This window comes from Chelonoidis abingdonii, chromosome 10, assembly GCF_003597395.2.
Source record: "Chelonoidis abingdonii isolate Lonesome George chromosome 10, CheloAbing_2.0, whole genome shotgun sequence".
NCBI lineage: Eukaryota > Metazoa > Chordata > Testudines > Testudinidae > Chelonoidis > Chelonoidis abingdonii.
In genome coordinates this window covers 18,023,767-18,049,137 of record NC_133778.1, presented here as the reverse complement: position 1 = coordinate 18,049,137, position 25,371 = coordinate 18,023,767, and the positions used below count along the sequence as shown (strand labels likewise).

The 25,371-nt window shown below is 40.9% G+C and overlaps 1 protein-coding gene across 2 annotated transcripts in view; it reads left to right on the top strand.

Moving 5' to 3' along the window:
• PARD3B (par-3 family cell polarity regulator beta) overlaps positions 1-25,371 on the top strand; it is a 725,193-nt gene that overhangs the window by 412,434 nt on the left and 287,388 nt on the right. For both annotated transcript variants that reach the window (XM_075069989.1, XM_075069988.1), the window contains exons 13-15: positions 3,050-3,179; positions 8,058-8,163; positions 9,951-10,066. In XM_075069989.1, coding sequence (XP_074926090.1) covers positions 3,050-3,179; positions 8,058-8,163; positions 9,951-10,066 — 352 coding nt within the window. The remainder of the gene's footprint in view (positions 1-3,049; positions 3,180-8,057; positions 8,164-9,950; positions 10,067-25,371) is intronic.

Here is a 25,371-nt window from a genome sequence, read left to right as displayed (position 1 = left end):
AAGTCAAAAGAGAAGTACGTTGGGGTGTGTCATGTCTGCAATCCTCTTCAACGTTGCCATTGACTGGGTAATGTGGCATACAACAGAAGATATGTCAAGAGGCATTAAATGGACACTCTTCTCATCCCTTGAAGACCTGGACTTCACAGATGATGTTGCTCTCCTATCACGTACCCAACACCATATACAAGAGAAAACAACCCGACTCAATGCATTCAGCCAGCAAATTGGACTGAAAATCAACTGCAATAAGACAAATATCATGACCGTTAATGTTGCCTCACCATCACTAGTATGGATAGATGACTCTGTTCTCACAAATGTAGAAACACTGACATACTTGGGCACCACCATCAGCCAGGACGAAGAAACAAGCCAGGACATCTGGAACAAAATCAGTAAAGCCAGAAACACCTTCAGGAGCTTAAATACAGTCTGGAAATCATCAAATTACAACACCAAAACCAAACTCGAGATTTATCAGAGCTGCGTATTTTCAACACTACTTTATAGTGCAGAATGCTGGGGAATGAGAAAGTATGACATGTCCAAACTCTCTTAGTTCCATACAACCTGCCTCAGAAAAATCCTCTGTATCTTTTGGCCCAGAACAATCTCAAACCAAGATCTATTGACACAGTGCAGCCAAGAAGATCTGAGCACCATCATTGCCAGGAGGTGTTGGAGATGGATCGGTCATGTGCTTCCAATGGAAACTGATTCCATCACCAGAATAGCAATAAGATGGACACCTGAAGGCAAGCGAAAACGAGGCCTCCCTAAAGCAACATGGCAATGAGTTGTGGAAGCTGAGCTGAAAAACCTGGGACACAGCTGGGGAACCATTGAAAGACTTACCAGAAACAGACTGGAGTGGAGGAGCTTCGTCACTGCACTGAACTCCAGAGGCATAATAGGAACATCAGCATCGTGATGATGATGATGATGAAAATTTCAAAGGCAGTTTAACCCAGTCTCTATTGCTTGGAGCATAACTTTGCAGGCATGCTCACTTGAATGCATTTTTCAGTACCATCATTTATGTGCATAGAAGATAAAAGTTTTACACACAAAACACATAATCTGTGTGCACAAGTGATAGTACCCAAAAAGGGATGCATAAGTGTTGGTGCCCGTGTTACACACTCAGGACCAGGCGTGCTGTTTAAAACTGGAACATTTTATTAAAACTGTAATCAGAATTGGGTAAACACAGGGCTTGCAAAAGCCCACTGCAACAGTGTCTTCCAGGAGTTCTTGACTCTTCTGTCACCACACCCTGCTCCCTTTGACCTCTTCAGCATAGTTCCTTGCCTTAAATCAGGGGTCTCAAACTCCTGGCCCACAGACCATCTGCAGCCCGAGGACCACTCCAGTGTGGCCCGCGGGGTCCAGCAATTTGGGGGCCAGGTCTCTCCCTTGGCCTCGCCTGCTGCCCCCAGGCACGCTGCCCCCTGCGCGTCCCCTGGGTCATTTAAAATGGCCCCGGGCCCAGCCCACCAATGACAGCACAACGGAGTTGAGCGGCTTCCTGCTTGCTCGCTCCACATGGTTGCTGGTCCTTCCCTGTGGCTCTGGGGCAGGGCTGTGCCTCAGCGCACTGCCCCCACCCCAAGCACTCCTGGAGCCAATGGGAAGCTGCAGGGGCAGTCCCTGGGGGCAGCAGCGCCTGGAGGTTCCCTGGCCCACCCCGCCTTGGAGCCCCAGGAAAGTGCTGCACCCCCTGACCATCTCCCAGAGCCTTCACCCATACCGCCTCCAAACATACTCGCTCCAGCCTACAAACCCTTCCTAGAGCCTGCAACCCCTCCTCACACCCTCTTCTGTCCCCAGTCTCCCTCCCAGAGCCTGCACCCCCTTCCCACACATCTCCTTCTACCCCAAACTCCCTCCCAGAGCCTGCACCCAGCACCCAAACTCCAGCCCAGAGCCTGCACCCCAGACCCCCTTCCCCACCCAAATTCCCTCCCAGAGCCCAACCTCTCACCCCTTCTGCACCCAAACTCCCTTCTAGAGCCTTAGGCAGGTGGGGCGGAGTTTTGGGGGGTGGGTTCTGGTCAGTATGAGTGACATTATTGGCCCACTGGGAGGATTTGAGGACTGGTGCTGGCCCTAAGGTAACTTAAGTTTGAGACCTCTGCTTTAAAGGGACAGGATGTAAGTAAATATAGCCTTGGCATTCCATCCGCTTCTTACAAAAACTTAGTGACACTAAAAGATTCGAACATACATGTTCTAAAATGTATAAGTGCTACATCTGCAATATGAAATCCTCTGGCCCAGATGAAGGCAACTTTGTAAAATGGAGGCCAAGTGAAGGCTCCTTTCTGGTTACATACCGGCTTTTCAAAGAAACTACAATGTTGAGACTATCATTCTACCTCGTAATAATTAGCCAAAGCATTTTACTGTGTATATTAATAATTTGCCCTGTACAACAACTACAGAAGTGCCTTTTTTGGTTTGTCCCAGTTTGATAAATTGTGCATTTTTAACAGCAACTGTCAGGAGAATAAATTAGGAGCTGCAATATGGATTGGGGGGGGGGGAGGAATATCTCAAAAGAAAAACAAAGTAGAGATGTGGCAAAAGTTTGTTCAGCTGCCAACCAGAAGACCTGGGTTTAGGGGTCACAAGGCTGCTTTAGTGTGTAATCATCAGAGCATACACACTCAGTCTCTAAGCGAAGGGAACCAGCTGGCTGGCAAAGAAATATCACTGGCATTGCCTGTGCCTTTATGTTGACAATGCCACAAGCTGCCCTCGCAGATGGAGGAATAACATGAAGTCAGTTGTGGGTCAGAAAAAAGAAGTCCTTTTCTCTGTTTATCATCCTGGATGATCATTTAGAATGTAAGAGTAATCTCTTGTTTCATGGTCAGCAATGGTCTGAAGACATCTTTCATGTTTCTCATTGCAGAGTTAATAATATACAATAAACACCTGACAAATTATGCACAAACCCCCATGTGATTTAATGATTACTGTTCCTTGGCTGTATTGGACAGTATTTTTTTACATTAAAATATGTGATTTTGTATCTTCTTAGGAACGCTCAGATCATGGGTTTTTTCCAAAACCAGCCCTTGAGGGCAGTCAGACCTTTACCACTATCTCCAGGCGCAATGATGCTGTCCTGCAGCAATTTGTAACTTACAGTCCTCAGGAAAGATTAAAAGGTATGTATTGTACAGCCTTCTTTGTGCCAAAAAAAAAAGTGCTCTTTTTGTTTTCAGAAATCCACATCAACTAGAAAAACAGTTAATTAGAGTAAGTGCAGGCTCTGTTACTTTGAAGCATGAAAATCCGGGGAGAATGGGAGAGCTGACTCAGAAGTTGTGAATTAAATTCCTGGCACACGTTCCAGTTTAAGTAACAGTTTCTAGCTCACTGCCCAATACGTAAGTTTGGATAAAAAACAAATGATGATTGCAAAATATATATTGTCAAAATGTTCATTTTCTATACATCCTTGATGGGTACAGTGATTATTTTAAAAAGCAAATTGTCTAGTTTGTGTCCCATTTTATTATCCAGTAGGAATTTATACTATACTATAATAATCATAAGATTTGATATTTTAGTTTATTAAGACTTAAAATATTTTTAAGGTTCAAAACAGACCCTTAATGTACAATAAAATTAGGACATCATAATTACATTCCCTATTCCAGACTTTGAAACTAGTAACTATAATTTTCTTAGTCTGTAAATAGCTGAGTACAACACCCAGCTTTAGCACTGACACTTTATGTTCCTATCTCCTGCCCATACCAGCAGAAAAACCCCTCTGGCGGCTATTTATAGCCTTGACTCCAGAAGGTATTTAAGCATATGCCTAATTTTAAGCATTTGAGAAGTCTCATTAGGTGTTCTCACCCATTCAGTGGAACTCCTCGTGTTCCTAATCAGGCACTTTTTAAAGTACCTAGATAAGAATCAGAATAAGTCCTGTTTGGAAGAGCTATACTTTCTGAGGGATCCCAGCAGCAGAGGTTGCTAGTGTGTGTCTTTTTGTTTTGCTTGTTCTTTGTGTTACATTTTGGAGGGGCTAAAGGAAGGAGACAACCCATCACAATGTGAGAGGTGAATGGATGTTAGATGTTGAGAAGACACCACAGAAATAGGGCAAAGAGAGAGAGACCCTTTATGAGGGAGGAAAGAGAGAGAGAGAGAAACCAAGGCCTGGAAGTTGTGGGTGGTGTCAGTCAAAAGACTAAGGAGAGAGAATTTTAAATATTACTGAGAAACTAAATGAAGTATCTTTTTGTGACTTACATTCAAAAAAGATTTATTTAGTGTAATCAAATAGAATGCCAGCTTGAGGGGTGGGGAATGGGACACGCATTTGCCTAGAGCAGCAAAATACCTAGTAGAGGGTTCTCTATATCAGAGCTGAAATCCTTCAGGGAGATGTGAGCAGACAATATGGCCTTAAAATAATACAATGCACATACATATAACATGTATTTTACTGTAGAAATATTTGTTTAATTTTGAACATTTAACCTACTTTACCCCACATTCCTGTCAGTGTACCCACGCCCACCCCCGTCTCATTTGTTACAAACAGTTTTTGCATTTTCTTTTATAATAGGCTCCAATCCTACAATGGTATCTGCACATGTGAAACCATGCAATCCCACAGGGCCCCAGTGAATCCAAATGTGCTTGTGTGTCTTCCCACACTGAGCAAGTTGCAGGATTACAGTCTTATATCGGATACTGGGATTGTCTCTTCCTGTATGTTTTCATGGTGCCTTGCCCATTGTGGTTCCAGTCCTTATCTGAAGCTTTGGATGCTACTATAATGTAAATAGTAATAAAGGACAGGAGGGATGTCAACACAATGCCCAATGTGCCCAATGCAAAAAATTAGTGGCAGAAGTTGAATTATGTTTAATAAATATCATACTCTCAGTTAATGTCGTCAGATAAGTTACTTCTAATACCAGTCACTGCTCTACACATAAGACTGTTCTAGAAGCTCAATAAAAATAAATTGAAGCTTGGCTTATTAATACTAAATTTTTTTTAAAAGAATCTTTTTTATTATACATGAGCAAGATCAAATGTAATGTCTGGGGAAAAGCTGTTATAGCCAAAACATTACATTTTGTCTTGCCTGTGGATATTTCAATAAAGGAGAGTTTTTAATCCAATATTGAAATGCCAGTGTTCAGTCTATTTTTGCATGAATAATGCTAGCCACCCACAGGTCCCTATTTTTTTTCTTGCCAAGCTGTTGTGCAGAAATAGCAGTTTTAGAACAACCTCTTTGAGAAGCAATACTTCAGTGCCAGCAACTTCACATTTCTGGTGCTGAAAGATTACTGGAATCTGCCTCATCAGAAGCTCTTTTACATCCAAAAAATGATCAGGGTTGCAAAGGAATTGCTGTCATCTCTCTGGTTAAGAGATATTGTAAAGATAAAGTATCTACCCTACGATAGCTTGGCATGCTGAATCTTCATGGATATGCAAGTATCTACATTTAAAAGTGTGGCATGTGTGCATGAAAAGATTCATTGATAATGAAAATGACTATTACTATTTTTTTAAAAATGTTTATGCTGTAAAAACAATACCAGAAACATTCCCTGCTCCAAATGGCATAAAACCTAAGGCCCAACTGTCACAGTTAGTGGGGTACTTGCACTGTTGACCCACTTGGTCTCTTAGAGCGCACTTCCCTCATGTGTCTAGCCTTAAGCCATGTCTTCTCTCCTGGATTGGAATCATGCAGTTCTCCTATTCTCAGATCAGGCCTTGGGACACAACCTCCAATAATTTAACCTGGTTTATCTTAGCAGATCTGATTTATCTTGAGTACCTGCAGTTTTGTCCCTCCAGGTGCTATGACAGTGGTAACCAGTGACCAGACTGCTATCTTAAAGCAAAGTACATCTCTACCCCAATATAACGCGACCTGATATAACACGAATTCGGATATATCACCTCATTGATCAGTTCACATGTATCATAATTTTATGAATACTGTATCAGTATTAATAGATTATTACATGGCAGCTCTGCATCCACCACACCAACCCTCAGATGTACTGAGTACACACCATTCCCATGGAATTTCAGTGGAGTAAAATCAGTGGGAATTTAAGGGCACTCACTGTATTGCAAAATGCACTTGGTAACTCACAGGATCAGGGCCTTTAGGGAGGGAACTGACATAATAGATTAGCTTGTGGTATAGATCAGTTTGGGACAATAGGAGTAATGGTGTCTAGAAAGGAAAAAAGGCAGGTTGGAAGGGTGAGGGAGTGAGAACACGCAGTGGAAGAAGTCAGTATAGTCACTAGTTTTTCTCCAAAGATGCTCAGTAATGTGAGACCAGAATGGAGGTAGCACATAATGGGGAGGTGAAGGGTGGGGCTTATGGGAGCATTCAGAATGGCATGAGAGAGAATGAGGAGTTACGGGGAGAGGGAGAGAGTTGAAAGTGGCAATCATGATGCTGATGGCAGTTAGTGATGACAAGGAGAAAAGGTGAAGGCTAGGAGGAAGAAAAGTCAGAGATGTTCATAGACTGGTGATCACAAAGGGAGTAAATGATAGGAAAGTATAGAGTAGAAGGAAGGAATGATGGTGAAGAGGAACTTGTCATGTTCGTGGTGGTAGACAGGCATTACAGGAGGAATTTAGACAATGATCCAGGGCTTCCTGCTTAGCCATCCTGTCATGGGATAATAGCAACTTTTCTTTTTTCCTATTAAGAACAGAGAAAGAGGGGATATCTGCAGGGAAGGCACCTTACTGCCTATCTGGAAGTTAATATATGTTGCAAACCAAAAAAATTAAAACAGTTGAACTTTCTTTTATTTAAAAAATAGGAGTACTTGTGGCACCTTAGAGACTAACAAATTTATTTCAGCATGAGCTTTCGTGAGCTACAGCTCACTTCTTCGGATGCATAGAATGGAACATGCAGACAGGAGATTTTATACATACAGAGAACATGAAAAGGTGGAAGTATGCATGCCAACAGGAAGAGTCTAATCAATTGAGATGAGCTATTGTCAGCAGGAGAAAAAAAACTTTTGAAGTGATAATTAAGTTGACCCATAAAAGGTGTGAGGAGAACTTAACTTAGGGAAATAGATTCAATTAGTGTAATGACCCAACCATTCCCAGTCTCTGTTTAGACCTGAGTTAATTGTATCTAATTTGCATATTAATTCAAGTTCAACAGTCTCTCTTTGGAGTCTGTTTTTGAAGTTTGTTTTGTTGGCAAAAATTGCACCTCGTCTGTCACTTAGGTGGGGTAGAGAGATGTGAAGTGTTCCCACTGGTTATAATGTATATAATCTGATTCAATGTGTCATTATGTGTAAGACTGTCGGTTTTTTGTGAGGCGGGCGGTTGCTGGTTGGATGGGATGGCATATATCTGTTTGCAGATCAGTGACAATCACCTGATGCGTGACTTGATGGTGGTCCTATGATGTGTGACTTGAATAGATATCGTGGACGAGCTGCATTGGCGTTGTTGCAGATAGTCCTGACATTTAGATGTTTATTTGTATGTTGTGCGGTTGCTGGTGAGTATTTGCTTCAGGTTGGGAGGCTGTCTATTAGCGAGGACTGGCCTGTCTCCCAAGATCTGTGAGAGTGAGGAATCATCTTTAAGGATAGGTTGTAGTTCTTTGATGATGCGCTGGAGAGGTTTTAGTTGGGGGCTGTAGGTGATGGCGAGTGGCGTTCTGTTATGTTCTTTGTTGGGCCTGTCCTGTAGTAGGTGTCTTCTGGGTACTGTTCTGGCTCTGTCAATCTGTTTTTTCACTTCAGCAAGTGGGTATTGTAGTTTTAAGAATGCTTGATAGAGATCTTGCAGGTGTTTATCTGTCCACATATCTATTCAAGTGACTCCTGTTCTTTTTGAGGATATAGACTAACACGGCTGCTACTCTGAAACCTTTCTTTTATTTAATTAGTTTAGGCATTTATCTAATTTGTGGATCACTTCAGGCCTTCCAGTCTAGTTAGGGATCAGTGAACTGGTGTAATATAATTGCTGCTACTACTTTGTGTAACCCTTTTTAGTTTCAGAGCTGACTATGTCCGATCATGGTAGTGCTGAGAATGAAGTTCCACCTCCCCTGCCCCCACACCCAAGTGAGGAGCTACTTTCTGAAGATTATAATCATAGGTTTGGATTTACTTTTTATTGCTGTTGTTTTTATTATTTATGGCTAGAATGTCTCAGTTCTCACTGATGATTGTGATGTTATTTCTCATTGATTAAAAGCACTGTTATTGTGTGTATAAGTAGATGTGGAATCTGTCCATAATAGTGGTGGTCAAGTTGACATTTCTGCAATATAAAACATGCTTGGTTATTTTGGAATTTAATATCTTGTCTATTTCAGTAGTTTTCAAATTATGGTACATCTATCACTCTTTATTGGTGCACGGATTTTTAAACATTAATTATTTTCATAATCATACACTATTTTTCAAAGAAAACGGTATATTATACCCGTTCAGGGTAATCCGCTACATTGACCATCCGTAGGCATGGCCACCTGTAGCTTTCAGTGGCAGCAGTTCACCCATTGGCCAGGAATGGCGAACTGCAGCCACTGGGAGCTGCGGACAGTCGTGCCTGCGGATAGTCAATGTAAACAAATTGTCTTGCAACCTGCCAGCAGATTTACCCTGATGGGCCACAGGTTGCCCACCAGTGCCTTAAACACTTCATATTCAGGTAGATTCTTATAATTTTTTTCATTCTGTTTTACTTAATGTACATGAATTTCATTGGTGTCTATTTTGTCCTTTTAATATGATGTTCTCTTGTCTCTAAAGTGTATAACACACTCACACATACAAACTAACATAAACAAGCAAACAAAATCCTTTGTAAACTAATCAAATGATGGGCCAGATTCTCAGTTGCTTTACTCTCAGTGAGGATTTGGCTATATATCTCCTGCAGACTGGGAAGGGAGGGAGGAAGAGAGAGATTGTTACTCTTATTTCTCTTTTTAAATATTTGGGATATGATCATCTGACAATGAAACTGAGAGTAGAGCTGGTCAGAAAAACTTGGAACCATTTTCTTTCAGAAAATGCAGTTGCAACTAAATTGAAACGCTTTGCAAAATTGTGTCTGTCTCGCTGAAATTCCCTTTCAGGGAAAAATGGGCGGGGGAGAGGAATCAAATTCTTGAAATGTCCTTTTTCAACAGTGTTTGGATGAAATTTTCCAGTCTTTCATTTTGAAATTACTTTTGTTTGAAATTATCTTAAATTTTTTAATTATATGTTTTAATATAAAATCAAAATGAAAACAAAGAGTGTTTTCATTGAGCCAAAATTGCTTTTGGGGCGGGGGGGAAGGTGGGGAGAATTTTTCTTCATAGAGAATTTTGAAATTTTCAAGTTTCATTCCAATTCTAAACTGAATCAAATTTCAGTCCTTTGTGAAACAGAATTTTGCTCCTCCATGCAGGTTTATTTATGGTGAGCTTCTGTGAAATGGTGGTGGGTGGTGGTGGTCTTTTTAAATGCCATCATTCACATAGATTGTTGACGTCAGCGAGAGTGAACCAGGTGCAAGGGCTGCATTTTGTGCAACCTATTTGGTAAACAATTCAGACAGGAGGTAGTTAAATAGAGCTCAGCAGAAGAGAAAACAAGACTGTTGGCACTAGATATTTCCCCTTCTGTTCTGTTAAATAAAATCATACTTAAATATTAAACGTGTAAAAACAGCAGTTATCTTCACGAAGAATCTGTATTCAAATATATATAATTAAATACATGTGAGTAGAGGTGCTAAATCTCACAAAAGAAACGTGACAATCAGAGATTGATTTAAGATGCATGATTGCAAACAACTGGAGGGGAAAATACATTTATATTGTGAAAGTTTTAATTACTTCACTTGGTTTTGTATTAGTGTCTCAATGTTTTGCATGGCTTTTTCAACAGCTCTGTAGTGGATGCAGCAGCATATTTAACAGATCAGAACATCAACTTCAGATCTTTGACACCAGCCAAGCAGCCTGAATCAATTAATCTGAGAACCTCCAAAAGTATGGATCTTGGTAAGATGGAGGGGTGTGGGGTCATCAGGTCATCATTTTAGCCATAGCACATCTGCAGTATCTCCTTATTTTATGCTTTTGTTACTTAAACACATAGATCAGTGAGCATATTCTTCAGCAGAGCTGCTGTGGTGAGGACAATAGTCTGCCTCCTGTAACATCTAATCACAATTACTATAGTTATTGAATTAAGCATATTTTTCCCCAGATGTCATTTTGTTGTCATGTATTGTATTGAAAGCTGAGAGAAAGAGAGCTTTTGTGAAAATAAGATAGAAGAAGTGCTAGAGTTATGTCTTTAAACAGTCCATGCATGTCTAAGTTTATAACAAAACAATAAACATATTATTTTCTGATAGAATTTAGGCAATTGCAAAACTGCATTAGATAACAGCTGATTTTCCTAGGACAAGATCATTGACAATAACGGAGTTGAACAATCAAAACATCGCAGTAGGTTTTCATAGGCGTAAGGTTATGGTCCACTACCCATCAGAGCTGTGCAGAAAATTTTTGCAGTGTGGGTGAAACTGAGAGAAAGTTTTCACAATATTAGCAAACTGTGCAAGGGTTGATTTTTTATTTTTTTTTTTTATTTGGTTTTTACCCAAATACTTTTCTGTGGGGAAAACTGAATTGTATTTTAACAATAGCAAGAAGAAAAGTCTCCAAGCCTTTTCAAACTCAAAGAAACAGGAACCAAGTAAAACCTTTTATATTTCTTCTGTATGGCACATCTCACTCTTTTTCTGGGTATTTCATATTTATGCCCTGATCCAATAAGTTTGAGTAGTTCCACTGGTATGGCGCTAAGCGTGCGTGTAGGTGTTCTGCTAGATGAGGGCCTTAAATAGATCATGAATGGTTTATTTAGACACACACAGAGCCAACAGATTAAAGCTTCTTAAATGGTGGTCGCACTGTAGTTCCTTCTGACATGGTGCAGATTTATCTTAGTATTTTGTGATCTGATTTTTTTATAGAGAAAATATGTGCATTTTCATAGTAGACAGGAAGTGAGCAACAGGGGCAGGGCCTTGGAGGGGTGGGCCAAGACGTGAAGGAGGAGTGTAGCCTGGGGTAAAAGGTAGGTCAGGGGTGGGGCCTTTGAGGGGAGAGATGGGGCACAGGGCGGAGCCTGGGGGTTCTGGTTACTAGCATTTAGAAAACCCTAATGGACCTGTGGAGTGAGATTAGACATACTGAAGTCTCTGAGGAACCTTTACAAACACGCCTTTTAAGCAGCCTTTTCCCGTTTAAACCAGGGAAATCTAATTTGAGTCACTACATGGATACAATTGCTGCAGTACCACATGGTAGAGAGAACCAGTCTCTTTTTGGTTGCAAGGTCCAAAACCAAGTAAGGCTTTCCATGTCAACATTTTGAACTCCATATACAACCAGTACAGAACATGGAGCACTAGTGAAACAATTTCTGAGTAGTCCCTAGGGGTAGTCAAAAGTACAATATGTTACAATAGCCTAATCTTAAGCAGCAAAAAAAAAAAAAGCCGATCAGCATCTCTTCGACGGCAGCTCAATTGCGTCGCTCCATTCTTAGCGGAAGTTCAGCAGCGGGTCCTTCACTCCTTCTCTTCCTCTTTGCCAGCACTTCGGCAAGAGCTCAAAGAGGAAGAGAGGCACTGAGGGACCTGCCGCCGAAGACCTGGACGGTCCTCTCCAATAGCGGATGGACTGGTGCCCCTTTGTGTTGGCCACCCTCCCTAAGCACCTGCTTCCTTAGCTGGTGCCTGGAGCCAGCCCTGCTTCTGCCTGGCATCCAGAAGCAACACCAAACTGTGACTTGTCGGGCACGCTGCCTAAATCCAGGGTTCCAGTACTATCCTCCGCACTTCTTCTAGCTGCTTCTCCCATTGCACCAACATTGTATTGCATTCTTCCTGCATTAAACTGGAACCAGCTCTCTTTTTTCCATGCTTCCATCTCTTAAGAGACTGGGTCATTTACTTCATTGCACAAGCCAGGCCAAGCGTGAAGAACAGTGAGTTGGATGTTGGCATTATTCAAACACACCACAGCCCATGTCCCTTCACTATCCCTCTCAACTAACTTGCATGTGTGTTAAACGGGAGAGTGACAAAATCTATTTCTGAGGTATCCTTCATGACAGAGTCCTTAGAGCACAAGACCAGTTGTCCAAAACTATCTGCTGGAGTATCTCACAAAGATAATAGAAGTTCTACTTCCCCTGTTAGGTACCACAGATGAGCCCATAATATCTGTTGATCAGAGGCATCAAAAATTGCTGACGAACAAAAGAACTGTCATGATTACTTGACCTTCATCCATTGTTAGCAGGTCATCAGCCAGGCCTCCTTCTGTCTTGTTCCCGGGCCTGAAACCTGTGTGACTTGAAGTCAAGGAGACCTGATTGAAAAAGGATCATAGTTTCCCTCAGAAAAGGCAGATTAGATCCAGATGGATAGCTGTCAAGATTGTTAGAGTCAATAATTGGTTTTCTGAATTAGCTGTCTTACAAGAACTTGGTTAAAAATAAGTCACACCCTACTCCTTCTTCCATGTTTCCTCATCCCATAGGGAACAGTCTTAGCCAGTACTGAGCCCAGTACTTCCCTACTTGCCTTCCTTGGCCACCAGGACGGGTGAGGTCCAAATTACAGGTTGTAATCTGGAGCACCTCCCAGAATCAAGGTGAGCAACCCTGGCTGAAACTGCAGAGGAAACAGTATTTGTAATCTCAAAAAACCCCTGCCTCATCTCCATAGAGGCAGACAGCTCAGTTGTGATCTGACTCATTTTATTTCCAAAGTATAATGAAAATTCTTCAGTGAAAAATATTCAGCTCGGATAATGAATACTGTGCAGTTTAACTAGGGTAATCACCATTCAAAAAGATCTGTTATCTGAGAGTCTGCAGACACTATGGGAGAAGAGACAAAGACAATCTTCTTTGCCTCCTGTACAGCAGTGACAGAGACTTCAAAAATGCTTTATCACTGTCAGTCTACCATTGGTATTCTAGCCATCTTCTAACTCATTTCATTTGTTGCAGATAATTAAAAAACCATAGTGACCTATGGCTATGGATCCAGCAAATGGTCATTTAGAAGCCACAATATCAAAAGTCAAGGACATATGGTTATTATTATATTCTAGTAGTGGTTAGTGTGATCTGTCGGCAAAATAATATTCTTCAAAGCCATCTGGAATATGATATGCTCCATTAGTCTAGAAGGACAGACCCTCAGGTCCGTCACCATGATAGAGGAGGAGTCTTACCGTTTATTAAACCGTGACCCTCCCAGGGCAGTCTTTTACACAAGTTGGAGTTGAAGTGGGTACTTAGTTTTTATGTCCCAAGAAAATCAGTTCTTGGTAAATCTCACATTCTCGCTTGCATATGGGGTATAGTCCAAAGTGAAATTTGTTTCTGTCCTAAGGCTGTGTAAACTGACACCTTCTGTGAAGAGACTCATGTTACAGCAACAAAAGCTCTCAAGACTTCGTTTTGCCAATGTTAAGCTAGTATAGCTACTGGGAGTTTTGTGCAGTTCTCCACATCATTGCTATTTAGCTACAGAGGCTAGGTCAAATGCTTGCTTGTGGAATATGATTACATTTATTCCTCTGTCCCTACTTTGAGAGTTTACACCTCGCTAGTCATCGAGGCTGGAGATCTTAGATGCAAATGTTCTGATGCTTTCAAAAGTTTACTAGTATATGCTTTTAAATGATGCTGTATCATAGCCTTGGTATGTACCAGTGTTCTCTTTGTGCAGTTTACTTACAGCAAAACCCAGGTACAAGTTAACTGAAATACCAAAGAAACTGGGACACTGACAGCACAGGAAGTTACAGACACTTACTAAAATGTGAAAATCAGTAATAATAGTTTGGATTTCTGTGCAGTTGTTCTATTAAAGTACGTTGTGTACCCACCATTATCTTTTATAGCACACACAAGTGTGTCTGCAAGATACGCTATATGTAGAAAACTGCATCTCAGTTGCACAAGAGAGACGTCTTCCAGGTATCAGCAATAGTCTACTTCAGCTGTTTTTTGTTGTTTGTTCACTTGCCCATTGCAGCTACATAGTCATCACTGCAGTTGCCCAGGTGTCACTGATTAGACCTGTAATTGGAAATTAGTAAACACGTCTATTGGTGACACAAGAAAGAGCAGAGCCCAATTCACTACCTCTTATCTGGTTTGCACTGTGGAGCTAACAAGTTTATGAAATAGTAAAAAAAACTTTTTGTCTCTAAAATGAGCTGATACCTACACAAGGAGCAATTCTGTTGAGTAAGAATATGCTGTTGTTATATACTCACTTTTCCTAGTAGAATAATGCCTAAAACTACCGTTATTTTCCCTTCTCTTCTACTTCTTTTTGTAGGAAAACCTTTGTGGAAGACCAGTCTGTTTTCCAATTGTGGCAATACGAATTAAGTTAAATCATTACTAATACCTTTAATGACTGACTCTTAATAGCAGGAAATAAGAGGGAGTGATTAAATAATATAGGGGACTTAATATACGGCATCACTTTGTCATTTTCAGTCTCCTGTGTACAGCTGAGGGAGCTGCACATATGAAGGTAAAGCTGGAGATTACTTAGCAGTAGCTGCTCATCTCTTACTGTATTGCTGTCTCCTAACTTCTGTCTCCATCGCTGTTTGTACACAGGGGCAGAAACTGAGGGGGTTGGACCCTGGTACCTGTTTTTGCAGATGCAGTCTCTGTAATGCACATGCGATGAATCATGTGGTCTGACTCAAAGTTAATAATGACTCTGAGGTGCACGTGGTATAGCATTTGACTTCAAAAATGAGGATCTGTGGAGCCTATATATTTGGAGCAACCCCCAGTTACTTGTAGGGTACCTAGTTTTCACTGGAATACACTAGCAGTGATTAAAGTGTTTATTGTTGGAAATACTAATGAAATTTTACATCCTTGGAAGGCTGAGAAAAATCTACATAGCAAGTGTGCTGATACTGTTTTTCAGGGAGGGGAGTGAAAGTGTGTCTGGCTCACGGCCCTAGTCTCCATTATTGTAGGGTAAAAGTCAAGGGATCTCTCAAACCTTTTATTGCTACCGCTGTAGCGGCAGGATGCAGAGGGGTTCTAAGCCACCAACAGATCCTAATGACATTCTGCTTGATTCTGTGGTGACTGAGCCAGAATACCTCCAGGAGCATAGGGGGAGCTTACATGAGAGCAACGCTACCATTTGAAAGGTGTGGTATATGTTTCCTTCCCTCCCCTGCTCTGATTTGAGTCCAACAGTTAATGTAGGAGGAGGGTGACAGCATGACCTTTCCCCTTTTATGGAGTCTGTTGCTCCTTGTGGAACCACTCCTTGTGCTGCAGGCGCACACACATTTGGTATGAGTGATGCCCGTTGTTCTGTTGTGCAAGGAGGAGGAGGGCTCCTTATGCCTTGCTTCTAGACACCGCTGCAAGGTCAGCCAAAATCCGATCCTGATGCTTACACAATTAGATTTAGATTATTGGCCAAATTTAGACCTGTGGATTATGTACCTTTTATAAACCCCAGCACAACAAATTCAAAAGTGTAGAAATGAAAATATGTTGTATCTTCCTTTTCACAAATAAGTCAGACACTTATCTCAAAAGATAATGGCAGATGAGAAAGGAGAGGGAGCAATCAATTCATTGAAAGAATGATTTTTCCCTCTCCTTTAACCACCTTCTATACATGCACATTTCCCCACACAGATGTATAGAAAATAACTACCATAATAACTCACCAACATCCATTTACACTAGCTTTTTTCCCCCTCAACGGTATTTTTTCCCAAAAGTAATAATATATGGCAACATGGATTTTTTTGTTGCTGTTGTTGACCTGGAGGATGAAAATGAGTGTGCTTTAAAAGAAAAAGGAGTGTTTTATTGTTTGCTTATAAACCCCTTTGATTTCCATAAATTGTTATGCACAGGAATAACTTAGGCTTTACATAAATATGCTGTAAAAACTACATCCATGAGAACTGTATGCAAAACATGAAAGTGCTGTTGGCTTTAACCTGCAGCCACATGAAATTGAAGGATATTAGTGTATAGCAATTTTGTTGTATATCAATTCACGCAAAATACTCTGTAGACTTAGATATTTAAAGATATCATTTTTATGTGCAACACAACACCCATGACCAGTATCCTGTGGTGCTGCTCAGAACACCTTTCTACAACAAGCAAATCTCAGTTGGTTAGGCTGCATGACCTGAAAAAACAGGGAGGCTTTTCACCTGTTTTTAAATTTGGGGTGAAGAATTAGCTGTTATAACATCATTAGGTATATTCATAGAGTTCCTTAACCTTGTGGCATGATTAGTGGAGACACCAGCCAACTCCATTTATGTATTATGGGATAATTATTAAATGATATGCTAAAATACAGGGTATGGGATGTTATGCAAGGAGGCAAACATTTAGCTAAATAATCATTTCTTTGACAGTGAAGGATTTTGTAGGTTACAGATCAGACTTTTCAAGTCATCTCTAAAACACTGGCTTCTCACAATTTTGAGAAGGGTATGGGAAATAGTATCTTTATGCGTTACCTTATTGGATTGCTCTGAACTGGATGATGCTTTGGGAGACTGAGAGAGAAGTCCAAGATCCCAGGAAGTAACTAAGCTAGGTGCAGACAGAGTGGTAGTGGAGATAATTATTTCTCAAATGGAGGAATGTCTTGGTTGGATGAAAAAATACTTAGGGGAAGATCTGTGCTGACTGTTACAGAGACCAAACAGAAGTAAGTGACTCCGTTTATGTTGGTAAGTCACTGCAGAATATAAATCAGATGTGTTTGGGTTGTGAGCAAGTTTAAAACCTAGTCAAGTTCCTTAGCCCATGAATTAAGAGATTGAAAGCATGCTGGAGGATCACCACTTTCTAATATACTTTCTTAATAAGAATTTGGGAACAACTTTAATTTGCCAAATCATCCATTGGAGGGCAGGACTTTTTTAAAATAAAAGCCAGACTCTCCTTTCAGCTAATATGGGGCTACGCAAAATTATAATATATAAGCCCTTAGCTGTCTGGGGGACAAAGTATTAACCAGCATCTCAAAATGCATCCAGCTCACGTCAAAAGTAACTTTTTAATGCTGTAAAATTTTCTGAGGGCAGATTACAAGGTGAAATATTAGAAATGGATGCTATTGTGTTCTCAAAAATTAGGAAAACATTTGAATGCCTTAGTGCATTTCTAATTAGAGAATGAACCTCAATCTGTTGTAAAATTTGGAGTTACTTGATTTAGACAATTAAAATATTAGAACAAATTGATTATATGCATGTATTGATGTTGTGACTATGAAGGGACTGGTGGTAATCAAGTTTTAATTTTAGATCAGTTTTAAGATAATTGCATTATAAACCTTATTCCCCACCCAGTGGCTCTAACTTATAAATGAGAGATTTGATTATGAACTTTTGGATTAACTCTGGGAGCCTAGGAGAAGTGATAATGACATAATGTAGGTTTATAGTCAAGCTAGATCAGTATTAGTGTTGTACTGTGTTTCATTAGAAAGATTCATCTGCTTCGGTAGAGGTTAGAGAGAATTAGAAAAGGCAACTATAGCCTTCATAATGGTGTTGGGTTGATATTGCGAATGGTATGTCAAACTATAGCAGGCTGTGCCAAAGGTTTGAGCTTTCTAAGGGCTGCAATATCTGAATTAGCAGGGTGACAACCACTAAAAGAAATATCATTAGGTCTGGAGACTGTAGGAGCACACTGGGAGCAATAACAGTGACCACAATAACATTCACAAGTTATCAATCTTCCCTTTATTAAAAACCATAATACACAGATAATCAATGTTTTAGATACATAAATGAAGATGGAGGATTACCATAAAATGTCCAACATCATTGTTTTCAGACTTGCATCCCCAATGGTACCACTGAGATGGGTGGATCTCTCATCGGGTGGTCATCTGTGGAAGGTCTCCTGATGGATTTTTCCTCCCTATTGATGCTGAGAGAACCCTTTTATTCTGTTACTCACACCCGTAATCCTTATGCAGATGCATGATAGTTCCAACCCTTTCCCTTATCAGGACTTCCACACTTCATAAATTCTACACCCCACTTTCCATTGCCTGTATTTTGAGTTCCCCATATCATCATTAACATTTACATAATAAGTTCCCATGGTAACCTGCAGTCATTGCAGAATTTCCCATGATGTTACTATTGGGCAACTTGCAGTAATACCGGGCCTGGGATTGCGTATTTTCCTGAACAGCACCCATTAACACATCTTTCATGATAGTCTTTCAATTCTACGGGTACCGCGTTCCCTTTGGGTCAACTAGTCATGTCAACTTCTTTCAGGCCAAAGGCCTGATGTGGCTAAGCTGAAATTTGACAGGTCTCACTTTACAGTCTTTCCTTACTTGTATACCTAACACACTCTTACCAATAATATATGCATATCAATCTTATACCCCTATAATATTATCCTTCATGTTCCTACACGATTACCTACCTACAGCATAAATCTATTCCTCACACATTGATTACATATGAATTAACCCCAACAATATTAAACAATTAAATGATTATATAAGGTATTTAGCTACACAACAAAGGTGTGAAATAATGGGGATGGTTTCAGTTGACAGTGTAACACTGAAGAATGAAGGTGATGTGCCACTAAAAGAAAAAGAAGAATTTGGCGACTGTAATGGTACAGTGATGCTATATGCTACCAAATAAAAAGCTTTAATTTAAAAATAGAAATGTGGTCCCTGTGTACTGTACAGCACAGAGTGTATATAGTCAGTTCTTTAGTAGTAATGGTTGGTGCAAATAGAGGCTTGTGCCAAAATGTGGGATGTATTGAATCTACAATATCAGGGAAGCTCTTGGAACATAACTGAATTAAGTTGTCAAGTTAATTACAATCTTTCTTGAAAGAACAGTTTAGAGCAAAGTAGTAAAGATGAGAAAAAGAATCTGAGAAGCCTTTCAGAGCCTTGATGCTTCAGGCTCTAAGGAGCTCACATTGGACACCAAATATTAAGGCACTTTGGAAAATGTTGCCCTTTGTTACTACTTAAAAGCCATACTTTATCCTCCATTTTTGTACAAACGTCCCTTTAGTCTTCATGCTGAGAGGTGTTGAGTGTCTGTAACTCCCATTAAAGTGAGCAGAGCTAGCCAGTGCTCAGCATCTCTCAGGATCAAGCCCATTGTTGTAAGTAGGGGAGAATGGTTATGGACTGCGGATAATTTATGTCTCTCACTTTGTAGACCTGGCCCATGATCACAATTCAAAATGTAATATGGCCCTTGCCTGCTTTAGAGCATCACTAGAAACAGAAAATTCTTGAGGAAAAGAGTTATGAAATATGACTGATTAGGGAATTGATCTGAGTTTTCAGCTTGTATCCTACCACGTAACAGTAAACCATCCTCCCCAGTACAGAGGGGATAAAAGTCCCCAGCACTTCTAAAATGTAGTAGGGAGATTCCAAAAAATAAATGAAATAGCTAGCAAAACATTCAAAGGGGTAGTTGAGAGCCAAAATTTGACACAATCCCTGTGAGTAATTTACTCCCACGACTAGATTGGGAGCCACTACGCCAAAAAAAAAAGCTGTAAGAGAGTCATGTCACTGGCACGATCATTGACTAAAATTAATTGATAGTGCTATGTCTTTATTATGCTGAAAGGGCTGTGTAAGGATAACATCCATCTGGAAAGCCAGTGACCGATTTGTTGCCTTGTATTACTATAATATGTTTAGATCAGAAAAAGTAATTTATTTAGATTCTAAAAAGCTTGTAAGCAACGTTTGTGTATGTAGCTAGGGAGTAAGGTCCTTGCTAATGAATTGGCTTATTATAAAAAGTTTTATGTTAGGCTTTCTCAAACACAGAATGTTATTTGAGAAATTAGTTTTCCAGGAAATTCCTTGATGTTTTATTGGTTTAGGTTTGCTTTTTTATTTTTATAATCAGAAATGCAGAACTGCTCTTCAAAAGCATGTCATTTTGTTCACCAGAAGTATGGTACTGTAGCCTTCACACATTTTTAAAGGATTTTTTTAAATAGGTATCAGTCAGTGTGCAAAAACCGTGATGTAAATTAAAGAGGCACTGTAAGTTAAAATAGTAATACCCTGCTTTTGGTAAAGAAGAACAACTTGACTTTTTTTTGTACAGAACAGCTTTATATTAGCTTGAGAAAAGAAAGCTATGGTGCTGAAACTGATCTGCGAAAAAGGAGGAACATTGATTATCACTATTGGCAGATGCCTTGATTTTGATTTTCTAAATAACTGTTTGAAATTAATTTACTGACCATTAAGGAAAGTGTTATTGTATTGAGAGAAGCAAAACTCTTATGACCCTATTTAGAATACGCGCTGCATGCTACTTCACTGAAAAGAAAAACATTGATGTAAAACACATAACTTGGTTGTCTTGCGCGTGGCATGGAGAGGCCAATCAAAGACTGAGTAGAAGGGAGTAGACAAGCATTTTTACCATCATAGCTTCTTCTACTGATACTTAACATTACATCATGTTCTAGAGTGCTGCTTTATTTCAGGCATTTCAACATGAAATATTGGAAATCTTAACATAATTGCATATTCATGTTATCTAGTTTTTCCACCTCTTGACATAGTGTTGGCATTGTAAAAAGAGTAATGCTAGCTGTGAGTGTTTAACTGGAGAGATTTCTGCTTATTAGCAATATGTCATCTTCTGTCATCAGAGGATGATCTTGTGGGTCTTGCAAAGTCCCCAGATCTGCACATTTGTATTAAGTGGTTGTAGTCCTTACTAGTCACTTACATTTCAATGAGCATTGCAGGTGCTGGCTGCAAACAAGTGACTGGTTTCACCAGTTATAATTAGGACTAGGATTTTGTCACAGAGGTCACGGAATCTGTGACTTCCAGAGACCTCTGTGACTTGAGCCCATGGTGCCTGGGAGCTGCAGGGTCCTCCCACTGCAGGTGGTGGGTGGGAACTGGGGGGGCCCCAAGCTCGCAGCCACTGCAGGAGCTAGAGGTGCCCTGGAGCTCAGAGCTGCCGCAGGCAGCTGGGGTGCCCCGCAGCTCCCAGCTGCTGCAGGCGGTGAGCATTCCCCAGGAGCTCCCAGCCCCCAAGGGCAGAAGGGCCCCCGGGAGCTCCCAGCTGCCACAGGTGGCGGGAGTGCCTCAAAGTTCAGAGCTGCCACGGGCGGCCGAGGTGTCCCAGAGCTTGGAGCCACAGGTGGTGAGGAGACCCTGCAGCTCTGAGCTGGGGCCCCTAGAGTGGTATGGGGACCCCATAACTTCCCAGTTTGTCATGCATATTTTTAGTGAAAATTGCAGATAGGTCACGGGCTTTCTTGAATTTTTCTTTATTGCCTGTGATCTGTCTGTGACTTTTACTAAAAATATGCGTGACAAAATCTTAGCCTTAGTTATAATGTATTTGTTGAGATGTGCAGATAACTGATAAATGAATAATGCATATTATGAAAATAATCATTACATTATATAGATGTATCCTACAATGATCCAAATGTATGTCTCATTTTTTTAATTCAGCAACAGAAAGTATCATCTTTGTGCCAAAAAATTAAAAATTCTGGGTCTGAAAAATAAAAATTCTGCACACGTTTTAAAATTCTGCAAATTTTAATTGTCAAAATAACACTACATAATTACACCAGTTTCAATTATTTTGGTAATTTATTTCAAAATACCCTGTCAGCAACTATGTCTGTAACAACACAGACACACACAAACACTTCTCAAGGAGTAGAGAGTTAAAGAAACCCCTATGACAACCCAGTCCCTGTTTCTCTGCCCATTTCCCCTCCCTCCAGAGCCCAGCTGGGGCGGGTAGACACTCGCAATCCCTCCCCCCCAAGATCCCAGACATGGTCTTCCCTCTCACCCCAGTCAATACACCCAACCCTCACCTCCCCCACCCCAGAGCCCAGATGCAGGGCCTCCCTTGCCCAGATACCCACATCTCCTCCCCCCCAGAGCCCAGACACCCACTCCCTTTGTCCTCCAGAGCCCAGCTGTCAACCCCCCCCGCCCCCAGCCCAGACACCTGCTCCCCTTCCCCACCCAGAACCCAGGGATCTAGAGGAAGAAATAGCCGAATGCTGGGTCCAGGGTGTGTATGGAGTTTGCAGTGCAACACCGTCTCCTTCCCTCAGGGCGTGCTGGGAACTGCAGTGCCATGGACCCTCTCCCTCCCTCTGGCAGTGTCTTCTAGTTGCGAGCTGGGCTCTGCTGGGTCCAGAGGCCCCTAGTGGCTGCCAGGAAAACTGCACCCCATTTCTGTGGGGGAAAGAAAATTCTGCACGCACAATATTAATTTCTGCAAAATTCTGTGTTGCGCAGTGGTGCAGAATTCCCCCAGAAGTAATACATCTTTGTACTGCTCATTTCCATTTGTTTGTTTGCTCCCCATTCCTTACTTCCTGGTCCCAGAAATAGATAGATTTTTTTGTAGTGTATCACATTTAACTTTCGTACCTTAAAAACATATTGTGATGGGGCAAGGCCAGATGGCTACAGTAAAGTACTGATAAACAGGTATGTTATCTCCAGGCTAAACAAATCCCTAGGACCATGGTAACCAAATGGCAGTTGCTCCAGGTTAATCAAGGCACCTGGAGCCAATTAAGACCTTTCTAGAAGGCAGTGGGAGATAGCTACTTTAATTAGAACACCTGCAGCCAATCAGGGCAGGCCAATCAGGCACCTGGGTTTAAAAAGGAGCTCACTCCAGTCAGGCAGGGAGGAGCAGAGGAGAAGGACGTGTGTGAGGTTTGGAGCAAGAAGGCAAGGCTGAGAGTGAGAGAGTGTACTGCTGGAGGATTTAGGAAACAAGCATTATCAAACATCAGGAGGAAGATCCTGTGTGACGATAAAGAAAGGTGTTTGGAGGAGGCCAGGTGGAGTAGCCCAGGAGTTGTAGCTGTCAGCAGCTGTTACAGCAGGTACCTATACGCCAGCTGTGAATCCACAGGGTGCCCTGCGCTGCGACCCGGAGTATGAGAAGCAGGGCCCGGGTTCCCCCCAAACCTCCCAACTCCTGATCAGACACAGGAGGAGTTGACCCAGACTGTGGGGAAGATCACTGAGGTGAGCAAATCTGCCAAGAAGCGCAGTACCCACCAAGGTAGAGGAGGAACTTTGTCACAATATGTATATATAACATTCTCATTAGGGAAAGTTATAGTTGAATTTTTGTACTGCGAAGTTTTTCTGTATGCACTGCTATCTTGAGATGCTCAGAACATTCTCAGGCATTTTTCTCTTGGCCTGAAACTTTCCATGGTTAGTCTTTGTTACAATTTCAGAGGTAATTTCTTCTCTAAATGTTTCTTCAAAAATACTCCAGCCATTATTGAAGTAGTAGTGATTTGGAGAGAGGGTTTTCCCTCCCCCAACTTAAAAAAAAAAAAAAAATCAGAAGCCTTTCTGCAGAGATACTCCAACAGTGGCTGAAATTTAAAAATAAAATTTTGTGTGGCTAGGTCTTGCTGTGGAAAAAAGAACACAAGTGAAAAATGAATGGTGTCATTATTGTACAGGACTCAGCTTATTAATGTTTTTTTATCTTACTTACATGTGAGGCATTATGATGGAATACACCCCTTTATTCACACCCTGCACACTATTGTAATAATCTTTATACAATATATGCCCTGTGAGATATCGTTCGGAAAGTCATAACTTGCTGATCAGTAATGTCATGGTAAAGTACCTGGTTATAACATTATATGTAAAGTTATGAACATAAGCTGAAATCATAACTGAAGTGTGTTTCCCAGTTAAGTCTGGGGAATGTTTAAACCAGTTTCTCAAAGACAAAGGGCAAGCTGACGTATTTTTTGTAAGATTTTTCAGTTTGTAATCATTTCACTCTTCCTCTTTCCCTCCAATATGAAAATCTGATTTTTATATGTGAAACCAGTATGTAAGGTATGCTTGAGTTAAATGGGTTTATCCCTTTTAATAATATAAACCTCTCTCAGGCAAATCTAATCATCAACAGAGTTTTAAAAAAAGTCTATGAATCTTGGTATTTTGTTTTTTTTATAGTTACCATGTACTGTAATACAACCTGCTTCAGGTAATTACCATATATTATAGCGGTTGCCATTAGTGACTGCTATAATTAAGGTTGCAAATCAGTTTCCATTATAATCCCTTGTTTTCACACAATCATAACTTGTCAAAACATTAACCTTTGGGACTGAAGTTTTCCATGCTTGCTTTCAGCTTGAAGGTAGATATTTTGGGGGGCACAGTTTGAAATATCACACAGGAAACTCATTTCCAGTTCTGAGGGCTGTTTAACTGGGTAGTGAAATGTGTGTCTGTCTGTCATCTCCTCCAGAGACTATATGCCCTAAAGAATGAGCGTAGGCCCTGGTGCCCACATCTTTTTGTGTTCCCTTCCCACTTCGGCCTGACCTCAACAATACTTTGCACTTATACAGAAATTTACAAAGATTACTAGGGCCTGGTTACCCTACCACTTTTTTCAGCAAAACGTATGTTGCTCACTCAGGGATGTGAAAATACACACCTCTGAGCAGCCTAAGTTACACCAACAAAAGCGATGGTGTGTACAGCACTTTGTCGGTGGGAGAGCTTCTCCCACTGACATGGCTGCGGCTGTTTGTTGGGGGCGCTTAAATTATATCGACAGGAGAGAGCTCTCCCATCCACATAAAGGGATTACATCATGAGCAATCTTACAGCTGTGACGCTGTAAGCTCTCTAGTGGAGACATAGTCCCAGTCATTTTTCACAAGTCTCTCCCCATAAAGTAGTCCACATTAAGTTGTCTGTTTTACTGCTGTGGAATGTGGGCGGTGTGTATTGAGAGTGTGGGGGACATAATGGTCTAGTGACTTCATCATGGGCCTGTGCATCAGGATTCTAATGCCGAATCTGACGCTGACTTTCAGGCAGACTTTGGGCAAGACACTTTACCAGTCTGTTCCTTTGTTTCCCATTTGTAAAACTGGGATGGTATTTACCTACGTTTTAGATCTCCACTGAGACTTAAACATCAAGCCAGGTCTGATGGCTACATACAATACTGGAAATTATTGTACATTAGTTGCTGTTCAGTTATGTCATTTACCTACATTTACCAAACAGTGGTATCTAAGATTCTACAGCTTTTCCACATAGCAAGAATAGGAAGTTTCTCTTGTTTTACAAGTCTTTCTGTGGTCTTTCCTGCAACTGTGGGTAAATATTGACTTTTTAATGGTGGTCATTACAAGGAAGATTGTA